The 15,982-nt window shown below is 42.1% G+C and overlaps 1 protein-coding gene across 2 annotated transcripts in view; it reads left to right on the top strand.

Moving 5' to 3' along the window:
* The window catches only part of LOC129713186 (immunoglobulin-like domain-containing receptor 1), a 37,151-nt gene that overhangs the window by 12,714 nt on the left and 8,455 nt on the right, over nucleotides 1–15,982 (top strand). For both annotated transcript variants that reach the window (XM_055662031.1, XM_055662030.1), the window contains exons 2-4: nucleotides 5,887–6,057; nucleotides 13,626–13,775; nucleotides 14,958–15,077. In XM_055662031.1, coding sequence (XP_055518006.1) covers nucleotides 5,887–6,057; nucleotides 13,626–13,775; nucleotides 14,958–15,077 — 441 coding nt within the window. The remainder of the gene's footprint in view (nucleotides 1–5,886; nucleotides 6,058–13,625; nucleotides 13,776–14,957; nucleotides 15,078–15,982) is intronic.

Genomic DNA, 15,982 nt, shown 5'->3' on the forward strand with positions numbered 1-15,982 from the left:
CCACCCAACCTTGCATTGGTCTGAAGAAGGGTTTCGGCCCAAAACGTTACCCATTTCCTTCACTCCATAGATGCTACTGCACCTGCAAGCAAGAATTTCATTGTCCTATCTGGGACACATGACAATACCCTCTTGACTCTTGACTTGGACTTAAGCAAAAGAGGGTTCTTGGGGGAAAAAAGAGGTACCTTAAATTTAGTTGCATTTGGTTGGGTAACTATGGTAGGGTGAAGACTATTCCATGCTTTAATTGTGCAAGGGAACTCCATGGAGCAGCCAGCAACTCTGGATAGAAAAAAATTGGGTGACGTTTCGGGTAGAGATTCTTCTTTAGACTCCCTCTGGTTATAGTGTTTTTAATTTAATTTAAAGATACAGTGTGGAAACATGCCCTTCAACCCACCAAGTCCACGCTGACCACCGATCACCCTTACACTAGTTCCATTCCACACATTAGCGGAGTAAGTCAAGAGTGTTTTATTCTCTCACGTCCCAGTTAGAACAATGAAATCTTTACTTGCAGCAGCACAACACAATATGTACTCTGTAAACAATGTTATAAAGGAGGAAACAAACCAGTGTGTATTCATATATGAATATATAACTATACTAGACTAAGTGGGACCCGTTGGGTCCCATGTTCACACGGGAGGGCTGGTTCCCCCGACGCAATATTCCACCTCTCCACCAATTCCAATATTAGTGGCCAGTGGGGGGGCTTTCTGGAGTGCTCGCATAGGTTCTTGGGGTGGCAGCTCATTCCCTCAAGCCTGATCTGCTGGTAGCTCACCCATGGCTGGTGGGCTGGCAGTTGACTCATGACTATTCCTTGAAATTCCATTTCAAGCAGGGTGCAAGTCCACCAAATTCAAATCCATGTTCCTATCATTTCAAGCAGGGTTCAAGGCCACCAAATTCAAGTGCAGTTTCTTACCACTTTCAGCAGGGTGCAAGGCCACCAAATTCAGTGCAGTTTTATTCCACTTCAAGCAGGGTCCAAGGCCACCAAATTCAAATGCAGCTTCATACCATTTCATGCAGGGTGAAACCACCATAAAACCACACAAAACACCAACCTCACAGTTCAGTAGACATTCAGTGTGTTCAGTTGATTCACAGCTCAGATAGAGTCATGACCTCTCCCTCCCCCATCATTCAGAGACTGAGCCACACCCACACTTCTGGGTTTTATAACCCCTCCCACTGGAAAAGGTGGGGCTTTCAGGGCGTGATTGACAGGAGAGATTCTCAACATTTTAAAACGCTAATAACACTTATTTTTCATTGATGGGAAGAATTCTCTGCACCTGCTCAGCAGAGGGGGGGGGGGGGGCTAAGATGGCCATAAATCACAGCTGTAAGTGTAGCATTTTATCTAAAATCAATATACAGTGCAAACAGGAAGTAAATGCATTTGCAGTAGTGCCTTTTAACTTCAAGCCAAAGCACCCAAGCTGCCATTTGCAGTAAGTAGTGCCTTTCAACTTCAAGCAAATCACCCAAGCCATCATTTGCAGTAAGTAGTGACTTTCAACTTCATGCCACCATTTGCAGTAAGTAGTGCCTTTCAACTTCAAGCCAAAGCATCCAAACAACCATTTGCAGGCAGTGCCTTTTTACTTCAAACAAACCATATTTTCATTTTCAAACCACATTAAGGGTACTCACAGTTGTGTAAACATTTGTTCAGTGTTATTCAGAGAGACGTGACTCTTGGTTTCATCCATCTTGCAGAGAGTGAGTGAGGCACGCCACTTCCAGGTTTTATAGTCCCTCCCCCTCCCTCCAACAGGGGCAGCAGAGAGAATGGTACCCTTGGTGACTTAAACATTGCACTCATGTAAGTGGGGGCGCCGTCGAGTATGGCTTTCCTGCCTGCAGTTATTTGTCCTTTCGCCCTTTTTTACACTTTAGTGTGTTGGAAAACCAACGCTTGTAAAATACACCTTGTTACCTGGGTCTGGGAATCAAAGATTCTCTGGCAGGTTCTAAGGTTACCAGATAATGTTTGGCTTTATTTGTCCTGTGGGGTGTTTATTTGCACAGGGAGGAAGTCGAGTATGGTGTTGTTTGCAGTTTTTGTTTTTTTTATGGTCTAGGTCGAGTTCCGTGGGTGGGGTGGGGGGGGGGAGAAACTGTAGTTCTCAGTCCCTACCTGGTCAGAGATGCGGCTTTCCTCCGAGCCGCATCTTTGCCCCTTCCTCGCGGCCTACCAACGGGACTGGAGCAGCGTTTCCTGCCGGGACCGGCCAGAACCTCAGCTTCGGCACGGCGCTGAAGCACCATTGCAGGGTGGGCGATGCCTTACCCGGGTTGCCGTGTGGTAAGCTCCAGAGTGCTGAGACCGCCGACTTCTACATCATGGAGCTGTGGTTGCGGAGCGTCCAGCTGCGGGCGGCGCTGGGTTTAAACACCGAGGAGTCTGGGGAGCCGAGATCACCAGTGTTGGAGCCCCGACCAGCGCAGCCTGTGGACTTCGGGAGCCGCGGTCTCCGGGGAGGGAGTGGCTGAGAGTGTTCTCCCGACGCCGGAGCTCCATCAACCGGCGAGAGGGCCTGTAACATCGGGCCACTATCGCGGTGAGAGCGGAGGCCTCAATAGGCTCGACCATGGGTGAACAAGAGGAAGAGGACTGGACTTTGTTGCCTTCCTTCACAGTGGGAATCATTGTGGGGGGATGTTTTTATGTTCAATGTTAAATTCTTTAATGTTGTGTTTTATTTTTATTTGTGTGCCGTAAATGGCAACTCAAATTTCACTACACCAATTGGTGTGTGTGTGTGACAATAAATGTCCATTATCCTTTGTCCTTGGTGTCCCAACTCAACCCAATGGACTTGACAACTGGGGAATATTGTGCTCCCAAAATTCCATCCTAATTTGGCTACACATACCCGTTTGGATGACCATTTTAAATGGAAGTGACAGTCGAGAGCTTGCGCTATTGTTCATCATATTGAACTTGTGCCACAAATTACTATCAGGGCTCTTGATAACTTTGAATATTTCCCTTTTCAAATAATTATGGTTCATTGAGCATGGAAACAGATCTTTTCATCCACCTCTTTCGCACTAATTGGTTGCGATGTTAATCGCAACCAATCCCATCAACTCAAGATATTCCCAATTCTGCTCTTTAATGTTTACTTTCTCCTGCTTGAATGATTGTTTTTTATAGAATCTCAGCCTTGATACATTTTGGTATTTTTGATCTGTACTCTTTCCAGTGTAGCTTTCAATGAATGGAGTGGTTGGAAAATAGCCTATAAAACCTCATAACCTCATCCATTTCTAATTAAGTTTTGTACATTGTTAATTTGTTGCATTATGTTCTTCCTCATGGAGAATGTGCATTTTCCCACTATGCCCTTTGTATTTTCTAAAATATATTAGTTCAAGACTTATAGGAGCAGGGAGGTTTCTACTGCAGTTGTACAGGGTCTTGGTGTGACCACACCTGGAGTATTGCGTACAGTTTTGGTCTCCAAATCTGAGGAAGGACATTATTGCCATAGAGGGAGTGCAGAGAAGGTTCACCAGACTGATTCCTGGGATGGGTCAGGACTGTCTTATGAAGAAAGACTGGATAGACTTGGTTTATACTCTCTAGAATTTAGGAGATTGAGAGGGGATCTTATAGAAACTTACAAAATTCTTAAGGGGTTGGACAGGCTAGATGCAGGAAGATTGCTCCCGATGTTGGGGAAGTCCAGGACAAGGGGTCACAGCTTAAGGATAAGGGGGAAATCCTTTAAAACCGAGATGAGAAGAACTTTTTTCACACAGAGAGTGGTGAATCTCTGGAACTCTCTGTCGCAGAGGGTAGTCGAGGCCAGTTCATTGGCTATATTTAAGAGGGAGTTAGATGTGGCCCTTGTGGCTAAGGGGATCAGAGGGTATGGAGAGAAAGCAGGTACGGGATACTGAGTTGGATGATCAGCCATGATCATATTGAATGGCGGTGCAGGCTCAAAGGGCCGAATGGCCTACTCCTGCACCTAATTTCCATGTTTCTAAGACTTTTCACAGAATGATTACCTTGTTGGTGAATATAAAGGAAAGCAGTCAGTGATCATCTCCATAAACTAGTGCCATTTGGTTTTCTTTCACATGTTGATATGCTGAAGGCCTTTGTTTGCACTTTATACAGTGAAGAGATTAAATAATCTAACATAACCGCTTGTTAAATAAACCTTGTTAAGAAGTTGTAAGGGAATCAAAAGATTCTTATAATCTGACCACAGGAAGTCTAAACTTTACCTTAGATTAAATGTTGTTTGAGCTTTGTGAACTATGTCTAGAAATTTAGTGTTTGTTCATGTTTTTGTGTTTTTATTTGCCCGTTTATAGAAAGAAGACAATCAATTTTATACTGTAGTTTACAAAGACTATTGAATCAACATTTTAAATTATATCTGTCAGACAACTTATTTACTGAGTACCTATCTCTTAATTGCTGCTTCACATTCCAATCTGTTTTTTGAGTTCTATGGATGTCTAAAATTGACTGCTGACACTTTTCTTAGTATCTGAATTGTTATACATAATTAACATTTATAATTATATAATCTGTATGTAAACATTAACAATTGTATCTAAAAGTCTGAAAAAAGGTCTCAACCCGAAACATCACCCAGGGATGCTGCCTGTCCCATTAAGCACCTCCAGCATTTTGTGTCTATCTTCAGTGTAAACCAGCGTCTGCAGTTCACAAGGGGTTGGTTGCATTGTGGTTGTGTTACTGAATTAATAATTCAAATTAATGATCTGGTGACATGTTTAAATACCACGATGAGTGCTGGGGAATTTAAGCATTTTTAATCAAATAAATCTGAAATAAATGGTAACTGAGTAAATATTAGTAAAAGTATAGCTCTATTGCTGACCTTTTAGGGGAACAGAGCTGTTGTCCTTTTCTGATCTTGTCTCGGTGGGTTTTCAGGTTGCCAGCAAACCATTCATTTCTGAGATATTTAGGAATGGGCAATAAAACCCAGCTTTACCCCACCCAGAGAATAAATTGGAAATGAGTATGTAATGATAGTAGATCATTTTAACGTGATTTCTTTTTCATTTCAGGGATGAATCCAGAACATATATTGTCCAATCTCTCAATTCACAATTACCATATCTGTGTCAGTCAAAATTGACCATTTTTCTATACTATATACTTGACACTATTTTTTATCTAGAAGAACCGGAGTTCTTAAATTCTTAGTTTAATCACTGAACTGATACCCGTGAAACTCCAAGACATTTTGCTACTCCATTACTTTTTATCTTACCAGATAAAGGTTCTGTTGCATTTATTGCTCAACTCAAACTGGCTGTTAATTAACTGGCTTGCGGAATCAATTCAGCAGAGTGAGCAGTTTCATTTTCGAAACGATATTAATGAACCATATGGATATTTACAACAAACTGGTTATCATTATTGATGCATGCTTTTCTGTTCGGTTAATTATCTGAATTTACATTTCGCAGTTGGCATTAGGGAATTTGTACTTGTGACACCAACTCATCAGTTCACTCTGACCTGGAATGATTTTTTCAAAGCAGGGTCCAAAGCATTGAAAATCCGGTCATTACAGCCTATCTCAGTCATGGGGATTTCTATTTAACAGCACAAAATATCTAAGGTCTTTCTTTCTGAAGTATTTATCAAGGCAGAAGGACCTTGTACATTGCTACGTCATATGAAGTTAATATTTAATATACTAATACTGTCATGAATTAACATGGGCATGGAGTGGCAATATAAAATTATGTTTCTGTGGTCCATTGTATGAATTTAATGCACCTCAGTTGAAACCATATTAATTGCATTGTAATATTTTAATTTCCATGAACTTTCTGTTGACCACCTGTGACCATTTTATCTTGCAGCATGCTTTGCTTTGTTGGTGAGTGTACCAGAAACCCAACGTACGACTACACTTTTTTCTTCCATCGCACTAAGATGTGATTATTCAACTTCCTCGCAACTTCAGGATGTAGTTGTCACCTGGCGTTTCAAGTCATTTTGCAAAGACCCCATATTTGAATACTATTCCTCATGTAAGTATGACTTTGAAATTCCCTATTTATTTTTCCATCATTGCATTTGTGTAATCAGAGGATAATCTCTGGCAGACTTAAACTTAATGAATTTGAAAACTGGGTATGGTATTTTCAAATCAATTTTGTCCAATATTTTAAACAAGCCCTGTTAATCAATGCTGACTCTACACACATCAATGGTTCAACAGCACTTTATCGTCATGTGTACCCAAGTATAGTGAAATTCTTCTTTATTTTTGCATACTGTTCAGTGACAATCCTATATATTAGGCACAATCTTACCAAGTATAAGAGTGTCCGATAGAAGACCACACTGAGGCAGTACGCAAGAGTGGCCATGTTTTAGGCATCATCTTGTACCCATCAAGTCCAAAATTATAAAAACCTTTAGTCTTAACATAGCCATAAAGGTCCATTGTCCTGGCCACACTGGGTTGGTGTTGTAGAGGTCGTCCTAGCCAGGCAATGGGTTGGTCCTCTACCATTGCTCCACCATCCTGTGCTATAGCAGGCCGCATCTATTCCATACGTTGAGCCACTTGTTACGGCAGCGGCGGATCCAAATTCAATGTCCAGCTGCAAAGATCAATGCAAGACATCTCTCCACAGAAGACTTAAATCATGGGTTCATGATATCATTTTGCAGCATACAACAATTTTTTCATGTATACGTTCGTTAGACTTTATTCAGGGAAGGGAAGAGTTAAACGGGCTGAATGTTTATCTTCTCATCCTATGCTGTAACACTTGGCCAATCTTCTGTCAGAGCTTCAGTATGTGCCACTACTCTAAACATTGGTGCAATTCTATTTTTAATTTGTTCAAATGTTATCTGCTGTTTTATTGCATCATTTATTCTCCTTGTACAGTTTCGAAGTCGATGAAACCAGTTTCTATTTGAATAATAACAAACCATTGCGTCATATGTGTGACACAGATTTGTTTAATGGTGCAACAGCACCCTCTGATGTGAACACATGAGAATACAACATATAAGAGCAGAGGCAGAGGAAATCACATAATTAAGAGAATTGTGTTATTTCCACTTACTCTGCTCTTATTCTCTATTTGTCTAACTGCTAACATCGTGCATCAAAGAAACAAATAACTTTTTTCCATTAAAAGTTTGCTTAGTTTGCATTTAAAATGAGCTTTTAAATTTTGTAGATTAATAATAAAAAGAGGCACATTTAATACTCAGTAGATGTATAAACAACGACTCAGTGCTTGATCTGGCCACCACACTCAATTAAGAAAAATAAACACAAACCTTAGTCTGAACCACCTTCCTACAGTAGGTCTGTGAGAGGCTGGATGCACATGGTTTGAAACTTGGTGTCGAGTCCAGCAATAGAGGCTGAGACTCGATCCACTGGCACCTAATTCCAGTGCTGTTGTACCATCTACGTGTGGTTAGAAAATGGATGGACATTAGATTTGCATGGAACTGTCATGCACATCTGAACTTGACGAGCTCCAGTAACATATCCTGTTTTTGTGTCTAATTGTATATTTAAAATAAGGCTTTTGCCAAGAGTATTTAGTACATGATCATTTATGATTTTTTCCCCAGCAAGTGGAGTTATTGATAATAGATATGATATCCTGGTCTGAATATTGGGGAGTCAACATTACCTTATAACTACAATACGCCTAGTATTAAACAGGGTTCTGTTTTCCTCTTCTTTTAGCTACTTTAGTTGGCAGCATTGCAAGATTTGGGCTTGAATTTCAAACAGTCACTCATCGCAGTACTTGAGGGAGTTCTTCATTGCTGAAATGCTATCCTTTAATGATCTATGTAAATATTAAATTACAGAAAGTGCATTTTGAGGAAAGTTAGACAAATCTCATTCACCTGTTCAACAAGCCTACTTCAATCCAACACCAGCAAAGGTCCAGGTGCGACAGAGGTTTACCTGCATCTCTTCCAACCTCATCTATTGCGTCCGCTGCTCTAGATGCCAGCAGATCTATATCGGTGAGACCAAGCGGAGGTTGGGCGATCGTTTCGCCGAACACCTCCGCTCGGTCCGCAATAACCAAGCTGACCTCCCGGTGGCTCAGCACTTCAACTCCCCCTCCCACTCCGCCTCCGACCTCTCTGTCCTGGGTCTCCTCCATGGCCACAGCGAGCAGCACCGGAAATTGGAGGAACAGCACCTCATATTCCGTTTGGGGACTCTACACCCCCGGGGCATGAACATCGAATTCTCCCAATTCTGTTAGTCCTTGCTGTCTCCTCCCCTTCCTCAACTCCCCTGCTGTCTCCTCCCACCCTCCAGCCTTCTGGCTACTCCTCCTTTTCCCTTTCTTGTCCCCACCCACCCCCACCCCCGATCAGTCTGAAGAAGGGTTTCGGCCCGAAACGTTGCCTATTTCCTTCGCTCCATAGATGCTGCTGCACCCGCTGAGTTTCTCCAGCTTTTCTGTGTAACCAGCAAAGGTCATTTTGGATTTACTATGTGTGAGTTGATTGTCAATTTGGTTTACATAGTGAGTACATTGTCAAAAGTTTAGTTTAATGATACAGTGCGGAAACAGGCCCACCAAGTCCGCACTGACTAGTGATCCCTACACCCAATAGGGACAATTACCTTATACCCTACACCCACTAGGGACAATTTTACATTTACATTTACCAAGCCAATTAACCTACAAACCTGTATGTGGAGTGTGGGAGGAAACCGAAGATCTCAGAGAAAACCCACGCATGTCATGGGTAGAACGTACAAACTCCGTACCAACAGCACCGGTAGTCAGTATTGAACCCGGGTCTCTGGAGCTGTAACTCTACCGTTACAACTCTACAACTCTACCGCTACGCCACCATAACGCCCTTTCAAAAGTAATTTGAAGTGATTTTTGCCAAGTTTTACATTTGTATTTAAACATTTTAGCCACATTACTTCTACATGTTCACCTCTTCTGAAAGAGAATGTATTAGTAAAAATTAGAAACAAAAGACACCAAATACTGGAGTAACTCAGCAAGTCACCTATCCATGCTTTCCAGACCTGCTGCCTGACCCGCCGAGTTCCTCAAGCACTTTGTGTCTGAATTAATGAAATTATGTTGCAACTCCTGATTGTGGCAACTGTGGTGACCATACTTTAGCTCGCGGCAACCAGACAGGGATCAGTCTGATGAAGGGTCTCGACCCAAAACGTCACCCATTCCTCCTTTCCAGTGATGCTGCCTGTCCCTTTGAGTTACTCCAGCATTTGGTATCTATCTTTGGTTTAAACCAACATCTGCAGTTCCTTCCTACACATCTCAATCGTTGTTTTCACTTTGCCAAGCTGCCCCCGGGGCAAGCATCTTTTAAAGGAAAAATCAAGAATTAAAAGGGTTGATGGAGTAATCATCTCAAACATTGCCTCCTTAGTGAAATAGAACAATGAATTAATATAATTTTGTACATCATATAAAATTAATGATCATACTGAGTTTGTCTCTAGAAAAAATAAGTGGGCCATCTTCAAAAGGGTTTGTTACGGTATAGGCTCAATACAGATTTGTTGTTTAAATGGAAGGATGGATCAAACAAATAAGTTCAAGTTCAAGTGAGTTTATTGTCGTGTGTCCCTGTATAGGACAATGAAATTCTTGCTTTGCTTAAGCACACAGAAAATAGTAGGCATTTACTACAAAACAGATAAATGTGTCCATATACCATGATATAAATATATACACACATGAATAAATTAACTGGTAAAGTGCAAATAACAGAAAGTGGTTATTAATAATCAGAGTTTTGTCCGAGCCAGGTTTAATAGCCTGATGGCTGTGGGGAAGTAGCTATTCCTGAACCTGGTTGTTGCAGTCTTCAGGCTCCTGTACCTTCTACCTGAAGGTAGCAGGGAGATGAGTGTGTGGCCAGGATGGTGTGGGTCTTTGATGATACTGCCAGCCTTTTTGAGGCAGCGACTGCGATAAATCCCCTCAATGGAAGGAAGGTCAGAGCCGATTGATGGACTGGGCAGTGTTTACTACTTTTTGTAGTCTTTTCCTCTCCAGGGCGCTCAAATTGCCGAACCAAGCCACGATGCAACCGGTCAGTATGCTCTCGACTGTGCACCTGTAGAAGTTAGAGAGTCTTCCTTGACAATCCAACTCCGTAATCTTCTCAGGAAGTAGATGCACTGATGAGCTTTTTTGATAATTGCGTTAGTGTTCTCTGACCAGGAAAGATCTTCAGAGATGTGCACGCCCAGGAATTTGAAGTTCTTGACCCTTTCATGATATAAATGGGGCTGTGGGTCCCCCTCCTACTCCTTCCAAAGTCCACAATCAGTTCCTTGGTTTTGCTGGTGTTGAGGGCCAGGTTATTGCGCTGGCACCATATGGACAGTTGCTCGATCTCTCTTCTATATTCTGACTCATCCCCATCAGTGATACGCCCCACAATAGTGGTGTCGTCAGCGAACTTGATGATGGAGTTCGCACTGTGGTTCGCTACGCAGTCATGGGTATAGAGTGAGTACAGCAGAGGGCTGAGCACGCAGCCTTGAGGTGCTCCCGTGCTGATTGTTATCGAGGCTGACACATTTCCACCAATACGAACAGACTGTGGTCTGTGGATGAGGAAGTCGAGGATCCAGTTGCAGAGGGATGCGCAGAGACCCAGTTCTGCGAGTTTGGTAACCAGTTTGGAGGGGATGATTGTGTTAAATGCCGAGCTGTAATCAATGAATAACAGCCTGACATATGAGTTTTTGTTGTCCAAGTGGTCCAGTGCGGAGTGGAGGGCCAGCGAGATCGCATCCACCGTTGATCTGTTGTGGCGGTACGCGAACTGCAGTGGGTCCAGGTTTTTGTCGAGGTAGGAGTTGATTTGCTCCATGATCAACCTCTCAAAGCACTTCATCACCACCGGCGTTAGTGCCACTGGTCGATAGTCATTGAGGCACGTCACCTTACTCTTCTTGGGCACCGGTATAATTGATGCCCTTTTAAAGCAGGTGGGGACCTCAGACCTCAGAAGTGAGAGGTTGAAAATGTCTGTAAAAATTCCTACCAGTTGGTCCGCACAGGTTTTTAATACAAGACCGGGTATACTCAACGTATTGCAAATTGTACGATAAAAATGCACAATCACCAGTAAAATTCTATAATTGATATATACATTTCTGATTGCCTTGAATATTACCACACTTGCTATATTGTTGGTCAAATGGCATGTGCTTCATTATCGCCATTCATTTCAACACCAATGGGGAAGTGAATGAACTCTTTTAATTATATTACTGGATGATCCCTGGCTGACTATCCAAAACTTATTTTTCCATGCCCAGTATTTTCCAAATAAATAACGTCTTCAAAGATTTTTCTAGATGATCATGACATTTAATGCTGCTATTAGTTTATTTTCAGGTTGTTTTCAAGAATTTTAATGAATCCATAAATATCTAAATTGTTGGCTTAATGGTGCTTACAAAAGCAGAAGTGATGATCATTGTACATCCTTCGATTTGTGAAAATTGAAACGCAAACAATTTTACAGATTTGCATAAATGAAAGTGTCAATATCGAGAAGCTGTGAAGTTTAACAGCTCATCAAATTTGCTTAGGAACAATTTAAACAGTTATTGTATCAAATGCAAGGTCAGAGGTTTTAAGTGAAAGCTTTCAGCAATGTTGCATTAGAGGGCAAATTAAATGGGAGCTGGGATTTTAAAATAATAGAAAATGTTAATATTACTTGTCAAGATAAATAGTACAATCTCATCTAGGAGAAACAAGGGAAGTTGGCCAAGGAATAGCAGATGGACTTTATCTCTGACAAATGTGAAGTGGAACATTTTGATATGTCGAATGAGGGCAGGATTTGCAGTAGGTGGTCGAGTCCTTTGATAGTGTTGGAGAACAATGAGCTCTGGGTACAGTTTAACGGTTCCCAGAAAGTGGCGACACAGGTAGATTGGCTGGTGAAAAAGGCATTTTAACGACATTTTTCTTAATCAGTAAGTGTATTGAGTACATCATGCTGCAACTGCAAATATGGTGTGGCCATATTTTGAGTGTGATATATAGTTCTGCTCCCCCTGATATAGGAAGAATGTCATTCAACTGGAAAGAATACAGAAAAGATTCACCAGGATGGTACCAGCCCTTGAGGGCTTGAGTTATAATGAGAGGCTGGAACTTTTTAGCCTGGAATATAGGAGGCTGGGGGATGACCTTATAAAGCTATACAAAATCCTAAGATAAAATCACAGTCTATTTCTCAGCACTGAGGAGTTCAGAACCAGAAGTCATAAGTTTAAGATGTGAGATTCTTCATTCAGAAGATGGTGTGTGTATAAGGAACAAGCTGCCAGAGAAATCTGTAGAGCCAAGGTAAGTGATGATAATTAGAAGGTAGTATAGAATCTCATTGTTATTGGGTATTAAAAGGTAGATAATAAAAATCCAGGAGATTGGTGGGAATGAGGATCAATTGGAGTTATCAGATCACAGTGGGTTGATTTTGAAAAGGACATTTGAAACTCCACCGGGTGGATCTGTCAGGGATGGCAGCCTCGCCAACAGTCTGTCTGGCTTTTCGGCTTTTTCGTTATTTTTCGTGTGTTTTAAAAGTTTGCGTTGATGTTATCTGGTTTGTTTTATGTGGGGGAGGGTGTCGGGGGAAACTTTTTTTCAATCTCTTTCTTACCTTGACGGAGATGTCCCCGTTGATGGCTGGTGCTCAGCTTTCGCCAGCACCGGGGGGGGGGGGGGTTGGCTGGTGGCCGCTGGGTGAGGCGGAAGATGCAGATGGCAGTCCCCAGCCCGTCGGGGAGCGGGTTCCTCGGGAGTTGGAGTGGGGTTGGGCAGGATTTGGCTCTTTTTCTCCGTGCTGTCTGTGGGTCGTCACTGCTCTGGGCGGTCCGGGGCTGTCGGTTGTCCCAGCGGGGCAGGCGGAGTTGAGCTGAAGTTGACGCTTCTACTCCGCCCTGGCTGTGAGCCGGTGTCCTGTCGGTCCGGCGTTTCCTGCCGCCCCTGTGGGCGGGGATGGGACACTAGGGGGCGGGGCAGGGACAGTGGCGGTTCAGCAGCGCTTGCGGCGCCGGGGACCCGAGTTCGATCCTAGGTGCGGGTCTGCGTGCGTGCAGCTGCCGAGAATGTCTCTCTGCTGGTACAGTTTCCCCTCTCTCCCCCCCCCCCCCCCGTCTCTCCCACTCGCATCTGCCCCCCCCCCTCTCTCTCTCGCTGTTACACCCCTATCTCCCACTACCTAGCACCCATGTTCCTCAGATTAAATATATTTTTACACATAAATTATGAATAAAGATAAGAATTTATTCACAGTTTATACAACCAGCGCTTCATTTGCTTTTTCTTCATAGCGAATGACCTTCCTACAAATCCCATGATTCCTTGCATTTTTCGGAATACTGAACTCGCTTATAAGCAGATTGCAGGATATTTTAATTAATTATGGCTTAGCCATCATAGCATTGTAACAAACAAGTGATATACTAAAAAGAGCACCACTAGCATGCCTGTGGTTTTTGAACAGGGGAGAAGAAATAAAATGAAATGGGCAACTCAACTTTAAGTGAAATCTCTTCTTCTTGCAGCGTACATTGCTATGTTGAGTATGGGCCAAGATCCAAGCAACGACTGCCAAGATGAACAGCGACAGGTACGAATTGTAGTTCAGAAACGAGGCCAGAATGAGGCAATACTGGGCAACGAATATAGACAAAGGAAGATCACCATTCAGAACAGTAAGCATCACATTGATATAAATGATTAGAGCCAATGGAATGGCAATCTATTACCAACATTCCACCCATGAGTTTCAATTCTTCTGGAGAGAAACTGGATTTAAAATGATATAATGAATTACAGAGGCTATTGCCTTTTAATTCCGTATGATGTTGTTACCTTTTTATGCTGTTTTATATTTTACTTTTTTCTACCACCAAGTAACAATCTGGTGCACAATATTAACAAAATGCTACTTTTTATTACATGTTTACAATAATAATATAGCAGGTTTTAACCACCATTTCAGGAATCAGTCTTGGGGATCTGCTATTCTCCCTCAATTACAAGAATATCTTTTCCCTGTTAGGATCGTGGGTCCAAGCACGATTTTCCAGGTGCTGGATCATCAGGTCCCTATATAATTGGAGCAAGAGATCTCCATTCTTGGTTTATCTTGTAATAATGGTCAAAATACTATTTGCCTTCCTAATTGCATGTCATACCTGTAAATTAAATTTCAATGATTTTTGTAAAAAGGTGTCCATTTCCCCATCAACAATAATTACAGCCCACATTATTCTTTCTGGGAATGTAGTCTTTTAAATGATCATAATATCCTAATTTGGAAACACATAGATTTATCTGACTAAGTTAGAGAACATGGGAGAGGAGGGGGGTGGGGAGATTTGTAGCTAAATTCTAGCTTTACTGAAGATGCAAGATTATCTTTGAGCAACGCTACAAAAATTGTTGTAATTTTTAAATTATAGTTAAGAGAATCTCTGCAGCAAGACTAGATGATGAATAAATGTCTTCTGCTTTAGCATGTTGAGTGACAATTTGTAAGGAGATATTTGTATGAAGAATATTTTTATGAATAGGTGAATTTTCAGGTTTGGACTCTTCTTCAGATTGATAGTGATGGGGGGAACCCATCATTGGACTCTGCGCTACCCCTCTCCCACCCCCCACACTGCTCCAACAGAATCAATCTGAAGAAGGGTCCTGACCTGAAACGTCATCGTTCCATGTGCTCCAGGGATGCTGCCTGACCTGCTGCGTTACTCCAGCATTTTTTTTATCCTTCTGTAAATCAGCATCTGCAGTTCCTTGTTTCTCTATACTGAATTCAATTGCGCTTGATACTAGCTTGTTATCCTATATTGATTGTGGCTAACCTGTATATGCTTGCCTGACAGGAGCTGATTTGTGGATCAATGAAGTGATGTGGTGGGACCACGGTGTTTATTTCTGTACTGTGGAGGCACCAGGCGATACCACCGGGGACTCTGACAAAGAAGTTCGACTTGTTGTTTTACGTACGTTTTTAGATTGTTTCAATACCACATATGTTAAGCCCAACTTATCCTTTATACATCTGAAACACTTAATTTAAGTATGTCAGCAGGATGATAAATAATTGAATTGGTAAATACTTGAAAAAGTCAGCATGGTTAAGAAATACTAGATTTAAAAAAAAATAATAACTAGCTTATTTTTTAAACTAATCCCGTGGATGCAAATATATAATTGGGTTATCAAGTGGGCACCTCCTTTCACTGGTGTTTCGTTAAGTTAGTCTCACCTCGGGAAGGCTCAACAGTTAGTTCTGGCGCCCCAGAGCAACCCCCATCAATACGTGCCCTCACCACCTATGCTGCCAGTATCTAAATAAGGAAGCTGCAGACAATGAGCTCACTCTAACAAATGCTAAACACCTGCATCCTATCTCCAACTTATCCTAGCCCATCATTAAGCTTGTAACATCACAAATGTTGCAGAATACACTTACACAGACAACACTTACAAAGAAATACACATACTGCATGTCATACGTTTCCTTTCTGCCCCCAACTGACACTATTTCTTTTCTGACATCTGCTTTATAACCTGACGCAAACTCTGTCCACAAATTCCTGGCTCTCCAAATAGCGACATGGTTGATCTCGCTATGAAACGTCTACAACCCACCCCTACCAGACGTACTCTTGCTCTCCATCCTGGCTGCTCTACTTCTGCTGCCTACTCTACATATCTAAGCCTTTTTCTCTCATCAGCCTCATCCACTAAGTTCTCCCAAGGCACTGTCAGTTCCATTAAATACACTATCCTCTGATTAACTGACCATAAACACTATATCAGGCCTCAAACTAGTGCTAATTATTTCCTGCGGAACAACAAGCTTTCCTCCAAAATCTACCTGCATCTCCCAATCATAGGTTCG

Source organism: Leucoraja erinacea, chromosome 35, assembly GCF_028641065.1.
Source record: "Leucoraja erinacea ecotype New England chromosome 35, Leri_hhj_1, whole genome shotgun sequence".
In the NCBI taxonomy this organism is placed as follows: Eukaryota; Metazoa; Chordata; class Chondrichthyes; order Rajiformes; family Rajidae; genus Leucoraja; species Leucoraja erinaceus.